The sequence below is a fragment of the Anabrus simplex genome, chromosome 7, assembly GCF_040414725.1.
Source record: "Anabrus simplex isolate iqAnaSimp1 chromosome 7, ASM4041472v1, whole genome shotgun sequence".
In the NCBI taxonomy this organism is placed as follows: Eukaryota; Metazoa; Arthropoda; class Insecta; order Orthoptera; family Tettigoniidae; genus Anabrus; species Anabrus simplex.
The window spans coordinates 183,539,213-183,557,823 of NC_090271.1; the positions used below are offsets into that span (position 1 = coordinate 183,539,213).

Sequence of the window (18,611 nt, forward strand, 5' to 3'; positions counted from 1 at the left end):
CACCTGTTTGTACCAGCAATCAATCTCGCTACTTTCATGTCTGTTACTTCGAACTTATTAATAAGATATCGGAGTCCACCGAGTTTTCACTCCCGTAAAGCAAAGTTGGTCTGGAAGCGGACCGATGTAGAGATAGTTTCGTCCGGGAGCTGACTTTCTTCTTACAGAATACTGTTGATGTAGAATATATATGTGCTTACTTTGGTTGTGACTTCGGGCTACTTATAACAATTTATTTAATTAGTTTCCATGCTTATACAATTTACTGTCCTGGGGTGTAAATGTGACGTTATTAATGGCACACAACTTATTTTTCGAGTTCGTAACCGAATGTCTAACACCGTGATCTATACGTTAGTTTTTTTCGAACGGCCTCTGTTCTATTTCTAGCTGTTGCACGATTGTAAGACTGTTTTGAATTACTAAAGAGGAACAATTATATTCTAGTAACATAACATACGGGAGAAATTGCCTTATCCTGCTCTCAGCTATTCCAGCAGCTCCTTTCCGTGGATTATACTTCAGCTGGCTAATTGGTACATGATATACGAGTTGCCTCTTCCTTTCCAATCAAAGCACAAACGAAATACTAGTCATATTCCTTGGATGAATGGTCAGCGTATCGGCATTCGGTTCACAGTGTCCTAGGTTTGATTCACAGTCGGGCGGAGATTTTAGACTCGTATGATTTGGGGACAGGCTGTTCGTATTTTTTATATAATGCACTTCGCATAATTTATACATACAAAGCACTACACTATCAACCATTACAGGAGACGCAATAGTGACTATATCCCTCCACATAGGGTTGGCGTCAGGTAGGGCACCCGGCCGAAAACGGGGCCATATACACATGTAGTGCGGCAACGATGCAGAAGGAAAAAGAAAGGTCCTGCGGAAAGTGGAATATGGAGGCTTCCGTTATTCCTGACTGCTGGGATGAGTGGTTCAGACGGTTAAGGTACTGGCTTGATCCTGGCTCAGTCCAGTAGTATTTGCAGGTACGCACATGCGTCAGCCCCATCTCTGTAGATTTATTGGCACGTAAAAGAACTCCTGAGGGACGAAATTCTGGCATCACAGCATCCTAAAAACTCGTAATGTAGTTAGTGGGACGTAAACGAATAACAGAGTTATTATTATTATTATTATTATTATTATTATTATTATTATTATTATTATTATTATTATTATTATTATTATTATTAATTTCAACACTGAATGAGATTGGCTGGCTTTATGTCCAGCCACATTGTGTGCGTCTCTAGGATTCGAAGTTTCGTTTCTAATTTAACCCCTACTAATGGAAATGAAATTGAACAAATAATTAATAATCTTAAAAACAGTTGTAGTGTTGACTGTTTTGGTATTAGTAATATTCTTGTAAAGAGACTCTCCAAACTTATTATACCTCACATCACAAAATTAGTTAACAAATCTCTATCAGAGGGTAAAGTACCAGCCAAACTTAAAATCGCCAGAGTTGTACCAATCTATAAAGGCATGGATAAATTTGATGTAAGTAATTACAGACCAATCTCCGTACTACATCCTTTATCTAAGATTTTAGAACAAGTGGTTAAAAAAAAGATTATTAGATTTTTTGTTAAATAATAAATATTTTTATCAATTTCAGTATGGTTTCCTACCTCACTCGAGTACCAGTAATGCTATTGAGGATATTATTGTTAAACTACAACAAGCTTTAGACTCAGGTATGTTAGCAGCTGGTTTATTTATAGATCTTATAAAGGCTTTTGACACAGTTGATCATAAAATTTTATTACATAAATTAGAAGCAGCAGGCATTAAAGGCATTGCATTGGATTGGTTTGTTGATTACCTCTCTAATAGGGAGCAGTTTGTTACATGTAATAATAATCAGAGTAATGTGAAGGTGATCTCAATTGGTGTGCCTCAGGGTTCTGTGCTTGGGCCTTTATTGTTTCTTATCTTCATTAATGATATTGGTCACCTTAAATTAAATGGAAGACTATCCATTTTTGCTGATGACACTAATATTTTTTATACAGGCTCTAGCAATCATGAACTTGAACAAAATGTGCAGCAGGATATTCGATTACTTGAAACATGGCTTAATTCCAACCGATTAACTATCAATCTAACAAAAACAAACTACATAAATTTTCACAAACCTTTATATGTATTAAATTTGGATAAAAATCTGCTTTTCTTCAATCAAAGAGTAATGAAAGTGCACAGTACTAAATTCTTAGGACTGGTTATAGATGAAAATCTGTCGTGGAGTAATCACGTGGAGACTATCTGTAATAAAATTATCCCTGTGATTGGTATCCTCAGTAGATTGCGATATAAGTTTTCTCGTGGGTTGTTGAAGGGTATTTACTATGCTCTTATTGAAAGCCACATCTCTTATATGATACATGTCTGGGCATGCTGTAATAAAGAATTATTTGGAAAGGTAGAGGTCCTTAGGAAGAGAGCACTAAAAATAATTTTCAAACTGCCCATTCTGACACCGACTAAAGATCTGTATAAATATTGTAATATATTATCACTTCCAAACCTCCGCATAAAGGCTTCTATAATTATGATCTATAAAATTCAAAACAAATTAGTCCGCTCAAACACATCAGTAATTACCAATTCACAGATTCATAATTATGAAACAAGAATTATTTATAATATTCACTACAATCAGATTCATTCCACTAGTTATGGTCAAAACTCTCTTTGGCATTTTTCTATAACTATGTATAACTCGCTTCCAAAAAATATAAAAATGTTACCAACTTTATCTATCTTCAAAAGTAATGTAACTAAATACCTGAAGTAGTATGGTAATTATGGTTAGGAAGCTTTGTCCTATCTTATATCTTACACCATGTTAAATTATATACTTACTGTATTTTATTTTGTAATCAGATTGTGAATATAGCTGCCATTGTCATTTATTTGTATTGCACCAAGAAGAGCCTTGGCTCAGGTGCCTATATTGAAATGAAATAAAATAAAAATAAATAATTTCCTTCTTCCTGACTGGCAAATCGAGCCCACGTCCTTCTGGGTAAACTACTAAATACACAGTTACTGTCCCGGCTAGAGAGATCTCACTCAGAAATATCTTAGAAAGGGTGCTGTGAACCGTACTCCTTTGATGTCAGCTGGTTTGTGGTCCCGTTCAGTGTTTTGCTTTTCAGATAAAGAACTGCTGTGTATGGCAGCTGGACGAAAGAGAATGAGTGGGAGACTTGATAAGCTAAGCCATGTTCGTTGGTTTTAAATATTTGAAATAATGGAAAGAGAAGAGTTAAAAGACGCTCACGGCATATTAAGACTGTAATGGAGAAGTGATAAAGGACGAAGTTTGCGTCCAGCTGTTGAATGGACTGGAGACATATGATCTCAGAGATCTAAATATGCTTGTAAACAAAACCTATTGTGTTCTACATAGAAAAATTTTCATTCCATTATTTTCATTCAAAGAAGCACTGGCATTAATTTTAGGAGTGCATCTGAGAATGTTTCACGTTCGTTGGAGCACAGTTCTCCTTCATCTTTTATATTGCTGAGATGTTATACCCGCACAGGAACGAGACTGTGACCTAATGAATTTAAACTAAAGAATAGCCATCTAGGCGATTCTTTTCTCAGATTATAACATTAGCGAAGTCGTCTCCGTACAGTCCATGAAGGCCCCTTGGACGGATGGAAGTAGGGTGACCATCCGTCCCACATTTTGTAAATGTCCCGCAATTATCTCGCTTTCTATCTGAACGAATTTTCGTGTTATTGCCATCGGTACGAATGTTCACAATACTACAGTGACTGTACTTGCGAGGTTATAGAACCACTGTACACAATACGCGACTGTCCTGCCATCTAGCTTCAACTAAACATAGCGTAACCATCCCCAAAATATGATCTACTGGGCGAGTTGGCCGTGCGGTAAGGAGCGCGCAGCTGTGAGTTCGCATTCGGGAGATAGTGAGTTCGAATCCCACTGTCGGCAGCCCTTAAGATGGTTTTCCGTGGTTTCCCATTTTCACACCCACCAGACAAATCCTGGGGCTAAACCTGTACGGCCACTTCCTTCCCATTCCTAGGCCTTTCCTGTCGCATCGTCGCCATAAGACCTATCTGTGTCGGTGCGACGTAAAGCAAAATAGCAGAAAAAAGATCTTTGAAAGTGCAAAGAATCAGGATATTTGGAGAAGTCTTCCGGATGTACCGAATGACAGAGATATTTTGATCTGTGCAAAGAAGTGCCGATAAATAGAGTTTCAAGGAAGATAAATGATGCAATAGTTTTACCTATATTGAGGTTTTCAGTATTTCTATACTTAATAGTTAGAACTAGAACTTGAAATTTAGGACAAGTGCTGTTAGAAAGTTTCATGTAACTGATGAAACTAAAAAGTGCCATAAATATGTATTTTTCTCGTATTTCCCATTATTTTTAAATTTGTGATAACATTTAGACTCTAAAATGTTCAGTATTTATTTTGTTATTTCAGAATTTGTTGAGTTTTGAATGTTTTCATTTAGGTGAAGGCTACTCAACACAAAGACCGCAAAATAAATGGTAAAATTAAGGTGAGGGAAATGTAATTTTGTATGTTTTTAATTAAGAGTGATCTTGGTAAAAAAATAGAGCGGGATCTGTCAGACACGATGCTTTCGAAATGTTTAAATTCTTGTGGTTTTAAAATTACAGCTATAAATGTAGCTGTCCCCCAAAATTGAGTAATGTTCCCCTTTTTTTTTACTGTCCCTAGGTGGGTGGTAAAGGCCTCCACTATCCGCGGGGTAGAGTGGTTAGCTCTACGCCCGGCCGCCTTTGCCCTTCAGAAATTAACCTGGTACTCTTTTCTGGAGTAGGCTGAGTGAATCTCAGGGTCATATGCACCTCCGGAAATGGAAATCTCGTTTTTTAAATTTTCCGACTTCCTGATGGGGAATCGAGCCCATGTCCTTCCGGGTGAACCAAGCACGCCTTTACCGACTCGGACAGCAGCCCCTAGTCCAGCTCATACTTTATATGAATAAAATGTGGAATAGAATCTAATCGAATCTATACAATCTACTGAAAAATACACAGTTGCTTCAGTAAGAGCGATCTAGGTATTTTTTTTAAAGAGGGAACTGTCAACACAATGCTTTTGAAATGTTAAAACAGCACAAACAGCATCTAGGCAGGCTGGGTGTGACTTAATTAAGGGCATTAGGATGCAGAAGGCAACGGGAAACCACCGCATTAACGATCCTGAGAGATATTCCAATAAATTTACATGGAATGGCTGCAACGCCGAGATCGGAGCTGGCCGTGTGGATCGTCTACTTCCGTTTAGAGATGACGTCTTAAGAGGAAGAAGAAGAAGTTCTCACAGATATTTGGAGCTATGCTGTATTCCACAACTGCTTGTGCTTGAGGGTGGGTGGCGGAGGATTCGTAGAGAGAACACGACGAACGAGGCAGTCCTACATATGGTCAGTTGCGTTTAAATCCGGAGAATTAGTAGACCTGGGAAGTAATTACAACTGTCGGATATTATCTAGTCGTAAGGTATCATCCACCCCAATTAAGATAAATAGTATGTAATGAGTGTGCATAATCTTCAAGGACGGATTCATTTCCAAAACCGTCCAGAGTGTTTCCCACACTTCAACACATGATATCTGTGTACTGTTATCAAGGTTCGATTGAATTATCATTACAATATGGTGTTTTTGAAACAGATGTGACTACTCGCATGGCTGTAAGGTCATGCTACGTATGATGTGCGATAGTGAAATAAGATGGCCAGATAACGGTTAACGTTTGAAGATTGTGGATTAAAATATGCTAGGATTATAAGGTACATTCAGGAGATGAAAGCGGCTACGCTACAGGACTTCGCTTTTGTAGTAGGTGTCTGGCCACCAGTCTGAGCACCACCTCCCTTAAATGTACCAGTACAGGAAACTTGTGTTCAACTATAATGCATTCTAATTAAATTTGATACCGACTACACAGTTTTCTTTCTTTAAAGTGTATGAGCACTTCTGATCAGCAATAGGGAACATGCATAATTTTCAAAAATATTTTTTTTTGAAAAGTACACCAATGAAATAGTACGTAAACATATTACAATGAGGTAAGTTGCCTTGTTTTCTACCATTAAAAAAATGTTCAAAAGTGCTTTTCCGCAAGGCGAGTGAAACGGCCTCTGACGTAAGCGGCGCGCTGTGACGTCACGATCCAGTACCGCATGCAGCTCTACCAGCCATTGTGCATCAGCCGTTACTAGCTAGTTGCTTTACGTCGCACCGACACAGATATGTCTTATGGCGACGATGGGACAGGAAAGGGCTAGGAGTGGGAAGGAAGCGGCCGTGGCCTTAATTAAGGTACAGCCCCAGCATTTGCCTGGTGTGAAAATGGGAAACCACGGAAAACCATTTTCAGGGCTGCCGACAGTGGGGTTCGAACCTACTATCTCCCGAATACTGGATACTGGCCGCACTTAAGCGACTGCAGCTATCGAGCTCGGTCAGCCGTTACTAAAAGCCGATTGTTTATGATTCGTGATCGCGAATAACTTCAAAATGATAGAAGAAAGGTTCAAAACAGCACAGTCAGACAATCTATCATGTGTAGATGTCATAATTCTTGAAAAATAGTGACTTTTGTGGCCGCAGAAATTCGTGGATAAAAAGCAAGTTTGTAAGTGGCATCCTTTATATACGTGCAATGTATTGTAACTCATAGTATTAGGATAACAACGAACCTGGATAGAAATCACATCACTTTCAACATTTCCTTCTAGAATGATTCCCATATTAAAGAATAACATTACCTTTTCGGGCTTTCAGCATTAGTAAAGTAAGAAATCGGATTTCAGTACTAAGATAAATATATAGGTAGCATTATAGTACTAGTCCGCCTCTGTGGTGTAGTGGTTAATGTGATTACCTGCCACCCCCGGAGGCCCGGTTTCGATTCCCGGCTCTGCCATGTAAGTTGAAAACAAATGGTAGGAGGGCTGGATCGGTGTCTACTCAGCCTCGGGAGGTCAACTGATTAGAGGGGTTTCGAATCCCACTTCAGCCATCCTCGAAGTGGTTTCTCGTATTTTCCCACTTCTCCAGGCACATAAGGCCACGGCCATTTCCTTCCCTCTTCCTTGTCTATCCCCTCCGATCTTCCCATCCTCCAACAAGGTCCCTGTTGAGCATAGCAGGTGAGGCCTCCTGGGCGAGGTAATGACCCTCCTCACCAGTTGTATCATCATACCCAAAGTCTCACGCTCCAGGACATTGCCTTTGAAGCGGTAGAGGTGAAATCCCTCGCTGAGTGCGAGGGAAAAACCAAACCTGAAGGATAAACTGATTAAGAAAGAAAGAAAGAAAGATCATAGTACTATAGGTCTATAATCTATCATTCCCGAAAAAATATATATTTATGGTTGGGGCAACTGTCCTACCCACTTCCTGGCCCATGAAAGAAAAACATTAAATATCTTGGTGGAGGAAAAAAGTTAAACATGATAAAGATAAAGATAAATATGACTTCATCTAGTTTTCGCAAGTCGGGGTGAGTGGTTCAGACGGTTGAGGTGCTGGCCTTCTGACCCCAACTTGGCAGGTTCGATCCTGGTTCAGTCCGGTGGTAGTTGAAGGTGCTCAAATACGTCAGCCTCGTGTCGGTGGATTTACTGGCACGTAAAAGAACTCCTGCAGGACTGAATTCCTGCACATCGGCGTCTCCGAAAACCGTAGAAGTAGTCAGCGGGCGTAATGCCAATAACATTAATTACATTTGGCTTTTAACAAGCTGAGCATATCACGCAAGAAAAGTGTCTTGGTGACATTTTAGTCGTTCAATACAGGAATGTCTTTGGGTACTGTGACTTACTTTTTTTTTGCTATTTGCTTTACATCGCACAGTCACAGATAGGTCTTATGGTGACGATGGGACAGGAAAGGTCTAGGGTACAGCCCCAGCATTTGCCTGGTGTGAAAATGGGAACCTACGGAAAACCATCTTCAAGGCTGCCGACAGTAGGGTTCGAACCCACTATATCCCGGATGCGAGCTTACAGCTGCGTGCTCCTAACCACACGGCCAACTCGCCCGGTATTTTTATCCTTCGGTTTATTGACTTGGCTTGTAGGCTATACCCTAAAACTTAGGCTAAGTTGGATAACATCTTAAACACCAACATCACTATGTTCACCTGTGTGCAATTATGTTATTTATTTCACTAATATTATAATAATTATTATAATTGAGCATTGTTAACTTATAAGACCCCAATAGACATGCATTGGTTTTGTGTAGAGATATATATTAGTTAAATTCACGTTGTTTTCTTTCGTGACGTACATGCCTATTTTTTGTTATATTATAGAGTATTTAGCTATAGCCTAAATATCTTTACAAATGTAAGCTCTTCAATAAAGACATAAATAACTTTCGCATGCCAAGATAAATTGGTATAATTATAGCTGTCAATATGGTTCATAACCCCTTTGGTTTATAACCTGGACATGGATCACCCAAAATATAGGTTAGGTTTGGAGAATACTTTAATAATCAGAATTAATTAATGCACTGTTTATTACTTTCATATTCCAAGATGTAAATGAAGCATTTAACTAAAGCATCATACATTAAAATTCAAAGTGTTACCACTAGAACAGCTGACATGGAAAAGCGATTGAAAATTCAAACAAATTCAACTTACGTTAAAATGATCTTTAAAAAATAAACTGTAGACATTTCCGACATATCACCAGCATTTCTCCGGCTTGACAAAATCCATTTCTCCCTAGTTTTAGCGTCTTTGGAACATTTATAAACAATTTGTTTGGGATGGTATGCGATGTGCTATTGCTCATCGGTACTATACACCATTTATAAGTTTTCTGCCTCACTGTCAGCGCAGGATTCATTTTAAGTCTAAAATATACCACTCAGATTATTATCCAATGTATAGAATTCGAATTTACCCAAACCAGACACTAACATAAAGTAGAAATACGCGAAGTGTATCCTGCTTCTCACAGCACACTATGTGTTATTTCGTCTGCTAATTCAGTTAACCTGTACGATGACGTCAGACCAATGAGGTCGCCTTCTTGCGTCACGTGAGTTTCGTACATTGATTTAGATTTTTATCATGTTTGGAGTTATTATTTGTACATTCTGATCACATTTTTGAATTCTGCATGAAATTTTGAATCAGATTAGCATATTTTAAATTAAAACCCCGGATCATGCATGTTCCCTATTGGTTTAGAGGTACCTGGCTAATAGTGTTGTAGCGCCCCCTTTCGCCTTTATGATGGCAGGGACTTGGCGTGTCATGGACTCCACAAGGTACTGAAGGCATTAGGGAGCCATACTGATCCATGACCGTTGCACAAACTTCAATAATGCACGGAGATCGGTCGGAACAGGTTGCAGGCCCCGTACATCCCTCTCGGTAGCATCTCAAATGCGCTCGATAGGATTGAGGTTGGGTGATCCGCCGAGACTAAGCAAGCATCCTCGTTCATCGGACCAATCGGCCACAGTTTGGGAGCAATTGACCGTTGCACTGTCTTGCTACAGGAAAAGGTTTCCTGCAGGGAGCTGGAGGCAAACAAATGGGTGGACATGATCACACAGCAGGTTTCTGTGACTTCGTCGGTGAGGGACATTGGCAGATATGATAAGGGTCCCATTCCATACCAAGTACAGTCCTCATACGAGGATACTGCTTTCAGCGTCTGAGCTGTAACTTACTGGCAAGAGGGACCCGTTGTCTCAATTACTGGGTGACGAACCCGTACCCTGCCATAGTCGTGTACCAACTGGTACCTCGACTCATCTGACCAGGCGACAATTTTTTATTCATACTTCGAAAGTACAAAGGCGGTGTTTCTTTCCCCATGTCAGTCATTGTGCTTTCTGACATGTGGTGAGCAGAGGAATCGCTGTGGGATGGTGACTCCTGTACCCTATTGCGAGGAGATGGTTTTGGATGGCATAGCTGCTCACAATTCATTGTTGTCCAGCACTGAATTTGCTAGTGATATGCTGTCCTGTAGGTCCACCTAACACCTCTTACCATCCAGACTAGCCGACGGTAAACTTCTTCACTATCACGTTTACTCCACGACAGTTTACCCTGGTAGTAGTGGTATTATTCCCTGAATCCCCATACTCATGCAACACTCTTGATACGGTAGCCTATGGAAAGCCCATCTTCTGCACGACTTCATAGATGGAATGAATGACCCATTTGCCTGGTACCTGTAATCAAATACGCAAAGATCTCGTGTCTTGCCCATTCTGTGGTCAGTTATTACTCACACGGCCAGTACGAAGTCCCACAACATCGCAGCTACGTGCTACGCCATACTATTACGTTTACCGGGCCGACCACAGCGTCAGTTTGCCAAAGCAGTTGGTACCTCTAATTCAACTGCTCGTCCGTGTATTTTTGGTGAACCCCTGTCTTTAGCGTAGTGATAGCTCCGCCATCCCTCAAAATAAATATTGAGTTTCAATCAATTCTGTCAGGCTGATTTTCCGTGATGTCGTAACAAACACTAAAACAAAGACACCTAATCCGAGATAAGAACTAAGGCAAAAATTGATAAGTACAGATAAACGTATAATTTATTTACATATTTTATATTCAGATGAATTGGAAAACATTGAGAAGTTAGGCGTACTGAAGAACATTAATGAATATCTTACGAGAAAACTTTGAAGAACGCGATGATCGTGGTGAACTTACAGCTACGATTCGTGAGGATAAACCGAAATATTCTGTAGCTGATGATGTACAGCGAACAAGGAGGGTGAAAGAATAAAACCAGTGAATACTTTGTTTTGGGGAAACACAAAGTTCTCCGAGGGATAAAGAAGCGATGGAAGAAAGACAAAAGCAAAACTCGAGTGGAGTTCTAAGGAACTTGAACGAGCGATGGGACAAAAGACACAATGACGATTGTTGGAATGAAGTTGGATAAGACACGTTTTGCCGGTAATGTTTCGTAACGTAATGTCTCTATCCACAATAAGATTGCATTATGTTTAATAATAATAATAATAATAATAATAATAATAATAATAATAATAATAATAATAATCTCTGTTACGGGCCAAGTATGGTAGGTCTCTGGAGTGGTACGTAAGGATACATTGTCAGGTAATGTACTGCACGGCACACAAGACATTCACAAATATGTGCTAAACTTTTAACCTTTAGACGAATTTTTCTCTTGAAAATGCGCCAGGGAATGCGATTATTTATTTACACATAAAGTATGAATTTGACCACAAAAATTTGAGTGAAATTTTATAATCCTACCTTTTAACTGAAACATTTTTGATGCGAAAGATTTTCGTCCACTGACGATCCTAGAAGAGGGGAATTCGTGTTCTAATACTGTGAGTGACGCCATTTTTTAACTGTTTCGCTTTATATAGACATGCAGTCGCTACAGTTTCACACCGCATTATTAGGTGTTTCTGGCCGCCAACTTCTGTATTATTAGTAACAGATCAGAACTTCGTTATTCTTTCTCGTGATGACATAACATCTCAGTTAATGGATATTATTATTATTATTATTATATTATTATTATTATTATTATTATTATTATTATTGTTATTATTATTATTATTATTATTATTGTTATTCATAACCTACATACTGAGCGAGTTGGACGTGCAGTTAGGGTCGCGAAGCTGTGAGATTGCATTCGGATGATAGTGGTTTCGAACCCCACTGTCGGCAGTCCTGAAGATGGTTTTCCGTGGTTTCGCATTTTTATACCTGTACCTTAATTAAGGCCACGGCCGCCTTTTCCCACTCTTACCCCTTTCCCATCCTATCGTCGCCATAAGACCTATCTGTGTCGGTGAGACATAGAGCAAATTTGTAAAAATAAAATCTTCGTTGTAGACTGTTATGCCTTCGAACACAGAGTCTGCACGTGTCTGTGAGTTAGCTACGCGTCTCCACAACTCCCTATTTCCAACTAACTTTGTGGCCTCATTTAGATACTTTCACACGGAAGTCACATGATTGCTTTGACATAATTGGGTCAGTGGTCTTAAGCTGTGTTGTGTGCCTTGTCAATAAAGTATTTAAACACCGAGCCTAACCATCGTCGCCTTGGTCTCCCATTACTCCATGGCCGAATTAGGTATCCTCTTTCATTCACCTCACACGCCTACCATCGAAGCTGGTTGATACGTACAGGTTCATCCATCGAGTTCATTCCTGACTTAGCCTTCATCGCTTTACTTCATCAGTTTATACGTGAATCATTCTTGCTACTTTCATGTCCTGCGGCATGGTTTTCCGCCCATGTGAGTGACCACATAGTAGACTGAGTAAATTTTTATTTTTATTGTTGTTTTGTAGGAAGAGGGGGGAGGGAACGACTTAAGAGGGAGGGATAGGGCGGTTCTATCCCAAATGTTGGGCAAGTGTTAATAAATAGAGGTCGAGAAAGGAGGGAGGGGGCAGGTTACATGTGGAGCTGGACTTCAGCACACTTGTAGCCTGTCGTCAAACGGAATGGTGAGGATCTAGGTTTGTCAAATGTATAGAGGGCCGGACATGTCGTCCAGGGAGGGAGGTTCCTTTTTTCCTCACCAGGGGGGGGGACGGCACGGCCGGTCAGTAGTTATAGGGGTGGCGTCTCACATGTGGATTGGTTTCTGCCCGTGTGAGGGGTCACAAAATTAAGTTAGGGTATTTAGAGTTAAGGTAGTCATAGCGGTGGCGCTTACATGTAGCCCGATTTTCTGCCCATGTGAGTGTCCACATAGTATATTTTGTTTATTTTTTTTATTTTTTGCTGTTTAACGGGAACATGTATTTGGGCGGGAGGCCTGTAATGTTCATCATCAATAAACGTATTCTTTCATGTCCGTTACTTCAGTTTACGAATAAGATATCCCAGGTTCACCCAGCTTTAACTCCCGCTTACACTCAACCCAGCTTTAACTCCCGCTTACACTCAGCCCAGCTTTAACTTCCATTTACACTCACTGAATACAGATCGATGTAAATATACGAGGACTGCAAATAAAATTGTGGCAATCTTGATAGAACGCAATATTTAATGAACATTCCTTCAGTATAGTCACCCCCAAAGTCTATTAACCTTTTGCCAAATGTCGGAAAGTCGTTGAGGACCGCTGGCAAGGCATTCTCTGTGGATGACTACAACGAAGCACCTTATTGCGCGGAGTACAGATGCCACGTTAGGAAATCGGTGGCCGCGGAGGGATTACTTACGAGACCACTCACGATATCAATCTGATCTTGAGGAATGGACGGCCGACCCGTGTGGTACAAATCCTCAGTCTCATTCCGACCCGCACAAAATGCTTTCACCTATCGTGCAATCGTCCTATACGGTAATGCATTCTTGCCACAGGCTTCACGTGATCCTCTATTACATTCTGATGCATTTTTGCCACCGGTAACCTCAATTTTGATACACGAATGCTGATCATCTTTGGGAAACATGCTTTTGAGCGGTGAAATCAACACTCTTCACTTCAACGCCACACAGCAAGAACATCCCCAACTAGATGCCCGTCAAATGCACACTACACATCGACAATACCTGACTGCTCACATACCCTAGTTGCGCATGCCCGGTCTCCTGCGAGTGTCTGGAGTACGTTGCTACTACTTCTTTTACAGCTCTCGCAGTTTCGTCTGGGAGCTGACTTCTTTTTTATCTGTCCCCACTTAGAATTAACTCTCTCTATCCTAAGACTTGTGATACTTACTTCACTGCAAATGAGATAGTGGTCTGTATAATCGAAAATTTCCTAGAATACCCGAATATTCATAATAGATATTCTGAACTGAACGTTAGTGATTCACATCCGGACCACAGGGAAGTGTCTATTGATTTTATAAAATCTTCATGCATTGGCCGGGATTCGATCTGCGGTAGCCTTCTTGAGAATTCAGTTATTCTGTCCCTCAATTATCACGTTTTCTCACTAGAAGTAAAACTGAAGGCTTTCCCCCTCTTTAACTCCAGATGAATGATCGGATGGCACTTCGAGGTAGACAGCACCCTGACTATCATTCATTGGTTGGCTTATGCATTCGGAGTCTTCACTTTTGTACTATTTTAGTTGTTTTCCTGAAGGGCCGATGGATGCTAAAGACACACAGTCATTGCAAGAAAGCCCCATCTAGGTAAAAATAGTGTTAATGAGGCGTACAAATACAGGATATAGAACAGAGAAGGGGGTTCACTTCTCCTTCAGCTTCCATTGGATACAGTTTTCGTTAACACAGGCTATAATACTACAGTGTGATTAAATGTTTCGAGAACTATTTGCCGTTCTTAAGATATGTTATACGTTCAGTCTGGGAGTGGTTTAATTGGGTCCACAGCTGTATAGGTTGATGGCAATTTGGAATTCATTGTCACCAAGTTTATGATTCCAGAAATTTGATTCGGACTTCTATTCGAACCCACTGGTTGGTACTTGAGTCCCTTGATTGTATATTCAGAAGCTTTCAAACTTAGGTAGAAGAGTGATATTTTTGCTCTGACTGCTGTGAAACCAAACTGACGGGCAACGCCCTCTTCCAGGATCAACTAGATATCAGATGTATTTCACTAAGCACACGATGCTATAGTCCGCGATATCCAAAGCTACTACAGTAAGTGAAGTAATGGCAACAAATAGCTTTGCATAATCATTAAGGTGGAAGTAACTTAAGTTTGGGTGAAAATATCACAATACTATTCACTCTACCACGCATTCTGACTGATTTCATTTTCTATACTAATATTATAAAGAGGAAAATCTGTATATTTGTTTGTAACGGATAGACTCAAAAACTACTTAGCTGACTTTAAAAGTTACTTCACCTATAGAAAGCTACATTGCCAGTGAGTAACATGGGCTGTATTTTATTTTCAAAACAACTCGAGAGGGAGGCAACGGGGGGAGATATAAAAATATCAAAATAATGGACTAACATAGGCGAAATCGAATTTGTCGTACAAGGACGAGACAAAGCTCATTTTAAGCCCCTTGACGCAAAGAACAAAACTCGGTAAGCCATAAGGGCCCAAAAACCATGTTTTAAGGCCCTAGAACCAACCGTTGTCGAGATATTGGAACCAAACTACCCCTGCTCTAGGAATCGGATAAAGAAACGAACGGACGTGACCATGGCAACGTCAGCTCCAGTATGCTTACAGCAGCGAGGAATAATAAAAAAAAGGCTGGTGAATTTTTAAAATTAGTATCTTCTTCTTCTACTTATGGAGTCGCGGGTGTGTAAGTGTGGATTTGACCCTGTTTTACGGCTGGATGCCCTTCCTAACGCCCATGTGTAGGCGTGTTCCTGTTGTGGTTGGTAAAGTGGTGTGTTGAGTGAATATTAAGAAGAAGAATTATTCACACGCGATTCAATTCCCCGACTCAGCCCGGAATCGAACCCGAAACCCTGTAACCCGAAGGCCTCAACACTGACCACTCAGCCAAGAAGTGGGGCAGTTTTTGAAATGAGCATAACCCAGTATATCTCTTAAACCTAACATGTTACAGACGTGAAAATTGGTATTTGTAATCTCCTTTAAAAATAAAGAAACACGTACTTTTTATTTTCGGAAAATCAACTTAACCTGGAGATCGAAAATAAGTGAAGAAGGGGTTGAATTATCTTCATGAGGATACCTATATCTCAAAACAAACGTGAAAATTGGTATTTGGAATCTCCTTTAGAAATAAAGAAACACTTTCTCTCTTTTTAGACTTGAAAGAGGACTGTTTCTCACATGTAGAGCTCCATGTCGCATGTTCCAGATTTGGCTCTCCCAGTAGCTTGGTCATCTCAGCCACAAAAGGCAATGCCACAAACGTGGTTTACAAAGAGGTTCTTGGGGTAAATGAAATGCAATTTTTCGGCGAGTTTTTATACTTTAGGGATTTTCAGATAACGTCTTAGTGCAGTACCGAGGAACAATTAATTTTTTATCAACTTATGAAATTCACGCGAGCAAAGCCGTGGGTAACAGCTAGTTATAACTAATCAAATTATCCTGGAAAATCACTGTAGCCGTTTTCATTGACCACTAACCACGACTTTCGTTTTTATCAAAAAGGTACTCATTATCTCAAAATCTACTTCCCCAATCAAATTGGAATATAAGATCTATTGTTTAATTAATCTGATGATTTGTTAAAGTGGAAGTCATTTTCTTTTCGGTTTGGTTTTAGTTAATATACAATCTTTAAATTTTTCGGTCTGTCTAAAACAATGAAAAAAATTCGATGTACTGTTCTAGAACATACCTGGGAAATATATTTAAATACTAACAGAATTACATGTTTCTCTCCTGAAAGAACAGCATCAGATTCTGTTTGAAATCACTTTGATTTTGAGTATATAATTTTTATTTAGACTATATTTAATTTGTAAATGTTATTGATTAAATATGGGTATCACGAGCAAGTATTAGAACATGTTATGTTAAAACTCTGTGTTTAATGCCTTAATAAGTGTGGAAATGTTTTTAAGTTTATCTTCTTGGGCTCCTGCTATTGCAGGGGAAATTTTCTGACGTGTGTGATCGTTGAGGTTGTTTTGGTTGGCTTCTTTTTCTATTTGTATTTCTATTTCATCCTTTACAGTAAACTACTTTTTCTTATTTTTAATGTGTAGTATTTTAAGATCTATGCTGATATCTGTGAAATGTGGGACTTGTTGTATATGCGAATGTCGACATTCTTGTGTTCTTTGTGCCTGGTGTGGAAACTGCGTTTCGATTGGGTGACATATGTCGTATTATCATTTGTTTCTTGGTGTTCGAGTTGATATACTCCTTATAAAATACTCTTTTACTCTTTTTTATGTAAGTTGCATTTGCTAAGCTGTTTTTGCAATGATTGTGTAACCAAACGGATCTTTCCCTATGTTCTAGCCAGCAAACCCAAAGGATAGTAGTTCACGGAGGTAGAGAGGGACCTACAAGCAGAAGGAGATCCCTCTTAAAGAGAAACTAAAATCACACAAGTGTTTCTTAGAAAAGCCGAAATTACAGACAGGAATGGACTGATGCGAGAAAAAACGCCGAACTCATATACTGGAATACAGGGAAAAAAAGCCCGGCATGATACCATTAAATATGAAGTGCAGAAGAGGAAAATTGCCATGAATTATCCTGAATTCGCTGTACTTGTTTATATAAGGTAGCCGGTTCTTTTAGAAATGCCCTTCCCCTCCTGAATATCACAATTCATACCACTTGATCCACTTGATCGCCAAATAAAGAAGCTGTTGTAGTTAACATCAAGGAGTCTGAAACTTTCATAAGTTCCTTCAGCCAAATGAGCTCTAATGAAGCAATAAACGAGTAAGATTTATACAAAGAGGACTTTAATCTGAAATTGCTAATTTAAATACTTGAACTTCAAAACTTTGTAGTGGCGTTGATTAGTCTGTGAACTTGAACCTAAGGGTGTACGTACAGAAGAAAATTATTTTCGGGTTGTTATATTTCAATTCTGAACTATGATCATAAGTATTTCAAACGAAAATAAGTAACAAGTTTTAATGGCATTTCAGATCACAAAGTGTAATTTAGTTTCAGTTAAAATGTACTTAGACGTTGGCGAGTATATTCAGTATACATCCTTAAATATAATGTGATTACAAATCGATCACTCTGTACTCCTGACGGTTTGAAGTTCACATTTTACTGCTGCTTCGTGGGTTCAAATCTCCGTGATTACCTGTGAAAGGTGTGCTGAGCAAAGCGATAGCGGGGTAGATTTTTCTTTGAGATCTGCGGTATCCTGTGTTAATTTCATTCTGTTAACCCTCCACAGCCATTGTCCATGCCGAGTTCAGTGGCGCAGTTGGTTACAATTTTTCCTTCTCTTCCCAAAGTAGCGCGTGCGATCCTAACTAAAATACGTGGGATATGAGTTAAATGCGGCAAGTCCTTGCCTTTCGGCGCGTAAAAGAACTCTTGCAGTTCCGATAACCAAACATCTTTTAACCTTTAAGAGATGTTCTTCCTATTCTTCTTCTGTAGGTTTTAAAAAACATCCTGCTGGTATCGCGAATGCGAGTGGACTTGTCCAGCTTCAGGCCAGATGCCTTTCCTAACGTCACTCCTACCTGGAGGGATATATTCACTGTTAATGATTTCTACTGCGGTTGGTAATGTTATACAGCCCAGAATGTAACAACATTTAATACTAAAACTTTTAAGGAAAATAGAAGAGACCAAAACAAATACCGTACGTTTTATTAAATAACCATAGGCCAGAAATTGATAATTGAGGTACTCTTTGTTGCTATTATTATTATTATTATTATTATTATTATTATTATTATTACATGTCAGAGCGTTGATTCAATACAAATATACATAAATACAAATATATATATAAACATACACGTTACACTTATAAAAAATACATGGCACTTTACAGATATATATTTCGTGCGGTCACACTGAGTCCATCCAATAATCAGCCACAGCAATTCCTTCTTCGGTCACTCGAACGAGGTCTTGAAATTGTGCACTGGACAGGGCATATTTGACAGTTGTACATGTGTGGGGTAGTTTGTATTTCTCCAC

At 39.4% G+C, this 18,611-nt stretch overlaps 1 protein-coding gene across 1 annotated transcript in view; it reads left to right on the forward strand.

Moving 5' to 3' along the window:
* The window catches only part of LOC136877449 (zinc finger protein chinmo), a 314,891-nt gene extending 297,723 nt beyond the window's left edge, over positions 1–17,168 (forward strand). The window contains exon 6 of the mRNA XM_067151500.2: positions 16,944–17,168. Within this exon, the coding sequence (XP_067007601.1) occupies positions 16,944–16,963 (20 nt within the window). The 3' untranslated portion in view covers positions 16,964–17,168. The remainder of the gene's footprint in view (positions 1–16,943) is intronic.
* The last annotated feature ends 1,443 nt before the right edge of the window (positions 17,169–18,611 follow it).